The following is a 10498-nucleotide window of genomic DNA, read 5'->3' as shown; positions in this document are numbered from 1 at the left end:
CATAAAAGGAGAAGTTGTAACATTTGGGAAGGGCAGGTTATGTAACTTTTTGCTGGTTTAATTTTTTTTTTTTTTTTTTCTTTTGATTATTACAATTTTTGGAAACTAATCCACCACCTTTTAAATGCAATGATTGGATATATTTTAGCTTTCATGGATATGGCTATACAATTTCTAAAAAAAAACAATGATATTATTCAGTAAAAACAGAAAATTCTGGCAAAATTTCTGTAGTGATTACTTGTGAAGTGACACCAGTGAAACCTACAAGGGGTCATCACATAATGGATAATTTATTTTTCTACCATAATCATTCTAAGCGCTGTTCCTTCATTTTCTACACTGCTGGTCTGAACAGGAAACAAATCAGCATTTCCTTCTTCTTATGGCTAAAAACAGACAAAATGTCATTGCAGTTTCAGATCCGCAGCTGCAGGAAAGGACAAAGGGAGTGAACAGTGATTATTTGACGAGTGAATCAGTGAACCTTTCCTTCATGGGTGGTTCGACCAACATGTACACAAACTTGAAACAGAAGAAGTTTGACAGCATGTATTTACTTGGACGCAAATGTAACAAATTCTGGCACAGGGACAAAAAACAAAACAACTAAAGCCTGACATGTCTAATGAGATAACCGCTGACACACATTATCTCCGTCCAGCCATTGCATTGAGCGCCAGGGACTGCAACACTGAACTCATTGTACCAAGGACACTGTAAATAAGCCATAAAAAACAAAACACAATCACTGCCTAACCTAAACTTTAGCATGATGCATGCAGCTGCAGCATCCCTCTCTTATAATGCTTATAATGCTAAAAACACAAGGTTAAGGTTGAGAAGCACCAGAGTTGGACTTTATCACAGGTTTTACCTCCTGGTGAAGACTGCTGCCCTGTGGGTAGACTCAGATAACACGACCTGACTTATTAAACCTGCTAAATAACTTATTTAATGCGCACATGAAGGGACTGGGACACCAGAGAGGAGTTTAAGCAGCAACAGGCTGCCATGTTTTGACAACAGAGGAAGGCTAGTGGCTACTTCCTCTGATATTGGCTGATGATTAAAACGATATCTTTTACAGACTGGAGCTCACTTCACACTTCAGAAAATAATGTCGAACAGAGAAACACCGAACGAAGCGGGTTCATCTTTAATTATAGCCATTTCCAGGTTAAAAATTAATAACAACGGCTGAAGAAAACTCGCAAATATAACATTACATAACTGAACTTGTAGCGGAGCTTCAATATGTGACAGAGAAGCCGCAACAGAGCCACACATGGGTATCACCTCTTTGACGAGGACGGGCTGGCCTGCAGCTAAACGAAAGGAGTTAAAAAAAAATCTTATTTTTAATACAGACAACCGAAGCCTAGAGGCGCCATGAACACGGCGAGCTGCCAGTTTGACAAAGAAGCCCCGCGAACACTGAACTAGCCGTTAGCCGGCAGGCTAGCAGGCTAGCTACGCCCTGACGAAGAGATTAGACAGAAAGTTTTCACGGCGGGGCTAAAACTTCCTAAAACACCCGCGCGGGTCGAGGAGACACCGACTTTCTGCCCGTCCGGTCCCGCTAACACCGTCGAGTGGTTTGTAAGCGGCGCAGGCGGAAGCCAGAGGCGTTTGTTGTCGGTATATTTGAGTTGTAAGACAGTGTTACCTGAGTGAGAGACGGAGTGGCAGCCATAGTGTTTCTGTTTCCACCGCTGCGCCGCTGCCGCACAGACAGAGGCCGCGGAAAAACCTGGAGCCGGACCCGAACCGGGGGAGTCGACCCGAACTTATCAGCGTTACACTGCAGCAGTCAGAGCGAGACAAACTATCACTACTCTACTTATGGAAGTCTAAATATATAAAAGAATATAAATATTGAAGCATCTCCTAAATATATAATTACAAACTATTTAAATATAAACCCTTCTGAGGCCCTGCATCCTAAAGATGAAGACATTTTTTCTGTTTTTCAGTGGTAATGAATATTGTGTTGTTTCTAATTTTGTAAATAAATTAATTAAAAAAAAGAGAGGGGAAAAATACAACAATACTTAGGGGTGGCCATTGCCCTCCTTTCACCACCTCCCTGCTGCCCAAGTTTATTGTCATTCGTATGTGGTACATGAGGTGGAACGAAATTGTGTACTCAAGGTCCCATTTACACCCCAAAATAGCAAAAATATAAAGTAAAAAAAAAAAAGAAACAGTATACAAAGATCTATACGCTAAATAGGGATGGACGATATTATTGGCGTATCGTATCGGCGATATTAGCGATAAAGATAAATATCGGACATCGGCCATTCCATTAAAATAACTTACCAATATAAAAGGCTTATGTTAATTTTTAATTTAAGAAACTGTCAAGTATATCTATTAATGCACTACTACTTATGCGCTTTTCACTTGTCGCTTGTGAACAGGTTGAGTTTAGATTTGTGAAAATGTACAAACTTGCACTGTGCGAGTGTCGTCATTGTGTTAGAGTAAATGTCATGAATAAATTTGACATTAAACATAATCCAGGTTCACTTTCAGCCCCTTTTTTAGCCGCTGCATCTGGAAGCAGGCCAAACTGATAAAGATCATGCAGAATAATGTAGTATTTTGATTCCACAGCAAAGAAAGTTATGTAGTAGGTCTTGGAAAAGAACATTGGTATTGGTATTGGTTATCGGCCAAATAAATTTTAATATATCAGCATATCAGATATCGGCCAAAAATCCAATATTGTGCATCCCTAATGCTAAACAATAATAGTAAAGTAGTCGCTACTTTACAGTTCGACTTTCGCAGACTTGCTCTTTCGTGGTTTTCAAACATTGTCAACTTTAATATTACTCACGTGATTGGGACGTCATGGGATGAAAAGTTAATTAAAAGAAAAACTTTGAACAGGCACCGTTTTTTTTTTTTTTTTTTGTAGTTTTTTCCAATAAGCCTTGTCACTGCCGGATCTGTTATGATCTGCATGATCCGTAGTGTCGCTCATTTGCGCATGCGCTAAAATGAATACTTGCGGGTTGCACGGATCGCCGTTCAATATGCTATACTGGAAATAATGACTTGATATTGATTAAAATATATTTATGAAACATACCATATTTATTAAAATTAATTAAAATATATCTTCTATAAATTGATTAATTTTCCTAGACAATATTATAATTCCATTTATGAATAAGAAAACTGTCTTAATTTACTTAGAAAAGAATGTGCTCTATCTTCGCTGATCTTCATGTTGTTAATTTACGTCACTCGTATTTTTGTTAAAATCATGGACATTTTTACGTCATTGGTTAAAATGATATGCAGCTTCACCACTGAGCGGCGCTGTTTCACCATGGAAATAATTCATTCTGTATCCTGCAGGGTTTACTCATTCAGCCCAGGATGGGGGTCAGGTCTAATGTGTCATAAAGCTGTTAAGTTTTATTTCTAAAACTTGGGGAATTGTAAAATTTTAAAATGTAAACAGTCTCACCAAGTTCAAATGAATTTATTAGTAGGAAACAATAAAATAAAGACAAATACAATGGTGAAATTCTGAGGCTTTCTTGTGTGTTCTTTATATCAGCATGTTTCATAAAAGGTGGGGCAGCACAAACAACGGCCTAACATATTTTATTTTGGTAATTCTTTAAAAAAAAATCCACAACTTATTAAATCAGAGATATTAGGACTTCAAGCCCGCCGAAAACTGAGTGAGCAAACAGAACTTGGAGTTTCTGACAAAGTTTTTGAGTGATTTAGGAAATATGTATGTATGCCGAGTGAGCATCACTGAAAACAAATGACGCTTGCATTTATACCATCTAACTTAGGAAAAACAAAAAAAAAACACGTGCAGAGAAAAAAAAATGTATTCATAATTTATATTTGTCTGTCAGCCGGTTCAAAATATAAAAACTCCTGCACAAGGAGATATCAGTTTGACTTGTTCCAGTTGCTTTTATTGAATTTCTTCTACACACAGCAACATGAAAGATGCCCCAGTTCAGTTCCCAGCATTAGTACAAAACGTGTCTTACAAAAGAAGCATTAGAGCACATGGAGCGGAGCGTTGATGTACAGTAGTGCAGAAACAATTCATGGACAACGACAAAACCTTAAGTGAATGCACCAAATGTAAAGAATTACTCTGAGTGCCATAAATCTACTCTGAGTTTAACTTCAACAAACAAGTTTGTGCACGGAAGTGAAAAGCGTTAATTTCAGTTCAACCCTACGGAAGTGACTTCATTGATTGAATGCTGTAAAATATAGTGTTTAGTCCGAATTTGTTCTTTGTTTAAATAGGAGCTGGAAAGATAATCACCTGAACGAGGACAACCAGTTGTATTTATTCCTTCATGAACATGAATTAGTGTCGAACATTTACATAAACAGATGCAAATTAAAACAAACTAAACGCATGATGTAAACAAAACATTTTCATGGCACCATCCACACACAAACTATATTCTTCTGCCACGTTTTCATATAAATCTAGATTTCAGTAAAACACAACACTGCGGTTCAGAAACCACCGACCTGGACGTTCCTTTCATTTCCTATTGTTTAAATTTTAACAGTAATAATTATATTAATTGTAGTGGCTCATTGAAACAGAAAACAAAACAGCACTGCCCTTATTAGACTTGTTTTTTTGTTTTGTAAACAAACAAATGAAGAAGCCCCTCCCACCCAGCTCCACCCCAGGGTGAAGGTCAGCATGGTCCATGACTTCAGCCTCCATCCAAAGGCCCACTGACACAGACAGTCTGAGCAGTTCCTGAGTTTATAACTCATCCTTGAATTTAGAGTCTGTGCCTTCATCTTCCTCCCCTTCTTCGGGCTCTTCTCCTTCTTCCTCCTCCTCCTCCTCCTCCTCTTCTTCCTCCTCTTCCTCCTCATCCTTCTCCTCTTCCTCCTCCTCTTCCTCCTTGGTCTCTTCTTGCCTCTTCTTGTCTTCCTCCTCCCGTGTTTTCCGCTCCTCTTCCTCTTGGCTTTCTTTCATCTTCCTCTCAGCATCCTTAAGAAAAGCATTAAAAATATAAAATTCATTGGAAACAAATAAAGCTTAAAGCAGAACAGGGATGTCTGAGTGAGACAAATGCCTAAAGTCATCTGAAACAGGTTACCTTAGTTTTGCCCCAAGTATCGCCGCCGACTTCTTCTGCCAGTTTTGGATCATTGGTGATCAGGAAGTTGTCAAAGATCGTGCCAGACTTGACCTTGGCACAAACACAGGAGAGCATAAATACATGTCAACCATCTAAACTCTTACCAACACTCATTCGCAATTTTGAAACGAAGAATTAAATCCCAATATACTTGGATAAAAATGTTATTTATGTATTCTTGACATGGCTGTATGTTACCTGCCACAAGTCGAGTCCGATCACGCCGATGCTGTTGTATTTGTAGATCTCGGGGTCGGCGGTGTACTCGGGGTTATCAATCTCAGGGTGGACCCACTTTCCTTTGTAAGCAGGGTTATCGATCTCACTGGGCTTCCACTCCCCCTGCAGACAGAAGAGAGGCACAGGGATACATCTGAATTAAATATATACAACGTTAGGAGAAAGACAGCAACGTATTTTCCGCTGTACACGTCGCACCGCCCGATAAGTCGCATCAGTCCAAATAAGTCTAATAAAGTGGGAAAAAAACATAATCAAGTCGCTTCGCCGTATAAGTCGCATCTATTATGCGTCACCGCTGACCACCCGGAAACGTGGGCCGGTGTTGTGACAAAAATCGATCGGCTGCCAAATGGCGCCCGCGGAAGCGTGCATGGGAGGACTTTAACAACAATTTAACAAGATTAACACTTAAAAATAATTATTTGTTTGCTCGACATTATAGTAAAGGTGTGTCTCAGTTCCCCTCCCTGGGCTGCCACCTTACCGTGGTGGAGGGGTTTGAGTGTCCCAATGATCCTAGGAGCTATGCTGTCAGGGGCTTTATGCCCCTAGTAGGGTCACCCATGGCAGACAGGTCCTAGGTGAGGGACCAGACAAAGTGCAGCCCAAAGACCCCGATGATGACACAAATAAATGGACCTAGTGTTCCCTTGCCCGGACGTGGGTCACCGGGGCCCCACTCTGGAGCCAGGCCTGGAGGTGGGGCACGCGGGCGAGCGCCTGGTGGCCGGGCTTTCACCCATGGAGCTCGGCCGGGCACAGCCCGAAGAGGAGACGTGGGTCCCCCTTCCCATGGGCTCACCACCTGTGGGAGGGGCCAAAGGGGTCGGGTGCAATGTGGGATGGGTGGTGGCCGAGGGCGGGGACCCTGGCGGTCTGATCCTCGGCTACAGAAGCTAGCTATTGGGACGTGGAATGTCACCTCACTGGTGGGGAAGGAGCCTGAGCTGGTGTGTGAGGCTGAGAGGTTCTGGCTAGAAATAGTCGGACTCACCTACGCATGGCTCTGGCTCTGGAACCAGTTTCCTTGAGAGGGGCTGGACACTCTTCCACTCTGGAGTTGCCCCTGGTGAGAGGCGCCGAGCAGGCGTGGGCATACTTATTGCCCCCCAACTTGGTGCCTGTGTATTGGGGTTCACCCCGGTGAATGAGAGGGTAGCCTCCCTCCGCTTACGTGTGGGGGGACGGGTTCTGACTGTCGTTTGTGCTTATGCACCAAACGGCAGTTCAGATTATCCACCCTTTCTGGAGTCCTTGGAGGGGGTACTGGAAAGTGCACCTTCTGGGGACTCCCTTGTTCTGCTGGGGGACTTCAATGCTCATGTGGGAAATGACAGTGAGACCTGGAGGGGTGTGGTTGGGAGGAACAGCCCCCCTGATCTGAACCAGAGTGGTGTTCTGTTGTTGGACTTCTGTGCTCATCATGGATTGTCAATAACGAACACCTTGTTCAAGCATAAGGGTGTCCATATGTGCTCTTGGCACCAGGACACCCTAGGCTGCAGTTTGATGATCAACTTTGTCATTGTCTCATCTGATCTGCGGCCACATGTCTTGGACACTCGGGTGAAGAGAGGGGCGGAGCTGTCAACTGATCACTACCTGGTGGTGAGTTGGCTCCGATGGTGGGGGAGGATGCCGGTCAGACCTGGCAGACCCAAACGTATCGTGAGGGTTTGCTGGGAACGTCTGGCAGAGTCTCCTGTGAGACGGAGTTTCAATAATTTAATAAATGCACTTTAATGTCAAATTAGCTGCATTTTGCTGGGGCGACGCAGCAAAATGAAGCTGATTTGACGGTTGCTCCAGGCATGATCCCGGAGCTGGACATAGGTGGCAGTATATGGCAAGCAGATTGTGTCATTAATAGCCACGTTTATCTACATGACACAACGGCATGCCATACTACTGGAGTGCCATCTAGTGGCTAAAAATGGTAGTGTTTAATATTTTTAATGTCAGAATGACTGAAAACGATCATTTCTCAGCCAAAATTGGTTTATAAATATGAGAAAAAAAAACAAATAAGTTGCTTCGGTGTATAAGTTGCAGGGCATGCAAATTATGAAAAAACAAACGGACTTGTAGATATATAAAAATATAGTAATTTAATTTGACGACAGGATAACGTTTTTTTGATCTGTGGTGTGTACCTTATAATCAGGGTTGGTAACCATAGGTGGCTCCCACTCTCCATCCATCTCATCATCCCAGTCATCTGGCTTCTTGGCATCGGGATCTGGGATGTTCTCAGGCTTGTCCCAATCCTAAAAAAAAAAAAAATAAATAGGTGGCAACATCAAAACACAACCTCTTAGACACATAAACATGTTTTGCAATTACAGTAGATTTCATACAAAATCCATAAACACCTTCTGTTGAATTAAACCTACCGGAACATGAAAACTAACAGATTTTTGGGATGATTAAAATATACCAACCTCTGGTTTCTTATCATCAGGGTCTGGAATCTTCTCCCTGTCATCCCAGTCCTCTGGCTTTTTGGCCTCGGGATCTTTAATCTTTTTGGGGGGCAGGAAGTCCCAATCTTCTTCCAGATTGCCCGACTCGACCTTCTTATTGTCAATCTTCACCTCGTAAGTGTTGTCAGGGTTGACAATCAGTGTGTACAGGTGGGTGTACTCATCATCCTGCAAAGAGGACAGGAGATGTTCATGGTTTCACACAAGGTGCCATGGCTGCAAAACAGATCTTCTAACACAAGACATTGTAATACTTGTTCAATATTTGCCTAGTTGTCTAGATTTGGGGGTAATTTATGTCAATCATTTAAAGCCTCTGTATTTGCCCTAAAACAGAACGGGTTGGAAGGTCATAAAACAGAGTTATTTTCTTATTTCTGGGAATAAATGTGGGAAAGGTTTATTGCCATACCTTACACCTGATGTCCTTGTTAATTAAATAGTTTTTGCCTTTATAGTTGAAGATCACATGAACTTTCTTTGTGCCTGGTCCACAAATATCAGGTCCTGAGTACAATAAGAAAGGAGCAAGGATAAATAATTTATTGAGTCAAAAATAGACTACTAATGTCTGTATGTACACTAAAAAGGGATTTGATCAGAATTATAACTTGCAAGAAGGGAATGAAACATAATCTGAGAATAAGGCAGCAAAAATGTATTTTTTTTTTCCCCCAGTCAAACTATTACTTACCGAACATGATGTTGTAGACGGAGTCTCCGTGCATGTCCTCCTGTTTGAGTTCAGAGGGAAATAGTTTGATGTAGCCACCGCCACAGTCAATGCTCTGCTCGTGTTTCACAGTGAACTGAATGACTAAAGGTTGAGCTTTGTTACTGAAGTCATCAAAACGGGCTGACAAAGCATAAAAGTGAGCATCCTGGCTCGTCTGCAGACCTGCAGGAAAACAAAACAAAAACAGTTTTACTACAAGGGAAATCCAACCTAAGCAGAATTGAACACTTTATTTCCTATTTTTAACTTTAGCTTTGTGACTCTGAGTCACTTTTAATAAGCACATGCTAGAGGATACCAATAGATTTTTTTGTTTCCACTCACCTTTGTCTTTCTCTACGTCTCCATAAAACTTCCCTGCAGACAGGACAAACCTGCCATAGTCTGACTTGTGCTTGGATTCCACCCAGCGCCTCGTCCAGGCATCTGCACAGACAAGTTCAGGTTCAGCTGCACTGCAATCACCATGAGTAGACACACACACACCCTAATCCAGCTCTGATGATGCGTGGAGTGCAGGTGCATTATGGAGGGCTGTGTGTGTAGGGAGAATACAGGGAGGGCAGTGTGTGTGTGTGTGTTGGGGGTGGGGGGCAGATGGGGTTGGGAAACAGATTGAATGGAGAGGAATTGAGGTGGAAGAGGACAGGCTCGAAGATGAATTCTATTCACTGAGCAGAATGTCCCTGATGCTCTGTCACAACTGCAAACAACCCAGCATTTATTTCGGCAATTTAGCCGCTTACCGCCATTATATTAAAACGTCTACGTTCTCATAAAAAAAAAAAGAGCAGCAAAACAACAATGCAATGAAGGAAAATGCTCACCAGCATCCTCAAACTGCTCTCGGAAATACACAGCGGACTCGGCTAGGACAGACGCAGCCGACACGGCCATCAAAATCAGTGACAACGTTGTCATGGTGACGAGCTAGCGGCTCCCGGGGAAAAAAAAACTACAGCACAAATACGCGTAAGAGAAAATATCAATTTATCTACGCGACACAGCAGCGGTTTGGTAGTTTTAGGCCGAGCCTCATGCGATCATTGTACGGTGCGAGGCGAGCCGCCGCGACGGTCCAGTCTGTCTCCTCTCCGCTCTGAACAGATGTCTGAATCTGATTGGACGAAGGTCGCGAGGCTCAACAAGGAACCGTTCCATCGTTCAACCAATCAGGTGAGAGGAAATCCTGGCAGCGATTTCTGTAGCCAATGGGAATAGACCACGCGTTTCCTTGATACACGCCCATGAGGATGATGCAGGGATGAATATTTATTTTCAATAGAAAAGGTTTAGCTGAATTGATTAGATAATACCTTTTTGTCGAAAAGAAAAAAATACTTGTAGGTTATTGGGCACACAATGTTTCTTACTTCCTATTAAAATTCAATTACTGTACATGTCTACTGAAAGATTTAAAATGAAGATACATTTTTTACATATAAAAAATAAAATCAGTTGTTGGTTTTATAAATTTTAATTTGATTTTCATGTTACAGTTATGAGGTTTTTTTTTTCCATTCAACCTTTATTAATACGGAGTCACGAGGACTCATTTACAAGAACCGTTTTAAACAAAAACATAAATGAGGTACACACAATAAATTCATATGTAATTAAAAACAGGAACAAAATAAAATTCTGAAGAAGTTGTTCAAAAATGACTAAATAACTTTGGAAAGGGGGCATCCAACACTTTATTAAAAAGGTCATTTTCAGATAAATCTTTTATTTTCACATATTGTCTCCAATTCGGTAACATTTTCAAGTAACTTTTCCATTGCGTATGACGTTTCATATATCATCCTGTTAATAAGACATAACTTATTAACACTTAAGACAGGTATGATCCAGATATGGGTACTGAA

At 41.6% G+C, this 10498-nt stretch overlaps 1 protein-coding gene across 1 annotated transcript; it reads right to left on the bottom strand.

The window, feature by feature from the left end:
- Positions 1–4783: 4783 nt before the first annotated feature.
- On the bottom strand, positions 4784–9722 carry calr (calreticulin). The gene is made up of 9 exons (XM_037674661.1): positions 9458–9722; positions 8955–9056; positions 8589–8792; positions 8307–8401; positions 7853–8062; positions 7565–7678; positions 5367–5510; positions 5127–5219; positions 4784–5017 (listed from the first exon to the last, which is right to left on the bottom strand). The coding sequence occupies exons 1-9, from the start codon at positions 9549–9551 to the stop codon at positions 4784–4786; spliced, it is 1290 nt and encodes a 429-aa protein (XP_037530589.1). The 5' UTR covers positions 9552–9722.
- Positions 9723–10498: the final 776 nt, after the last annotated feature.

Source organism: Nematolebias whitei, chromosome 3 (genome assembly GCF_014905685.2).
Source record: "Nematolebias whitei isolate Nwh7 chromosome 3, NemWhi1, whole genome shotgun sequence".
In the NCBI taxonomy this organism is placed as follows: Eukaryota; Metazoa; Chordata; class Actinopteri; order Cyprinodontiformes; family Rivulidae; genus Nematolebias; species Nematolebias whitei.
Note: the sequence above shows the minus strand (reverse complement) of the source record. Positions and strands in the feature narration are given on the sequence as shown.

Excerpts from the sequence above, each read along its gene's own strand:
- calr (XM_037674661.1), bottom strand. The coding sequence starts at position 9,551 with ATGACAACGTTGTCACTGATTTTGATGGCCGTGTCGGCTGCGTCTGTC. Across the intron at positions 9,057-9,457 it reads AGAGCAGTTTGAGGATGCTG|ATGCCTGGACGAGGCGCTGG; the intron begins GTGAGCATTTTC and ends TTGTCTGTGCAG. Across the intron at positions 8,063-8,306 it reads ACAAGGACATCAGGTGTAAG|GATGATGAGTACACCCACCT; the intron begins GTATGGCAATAA and ends TCCTCTTTGCAG.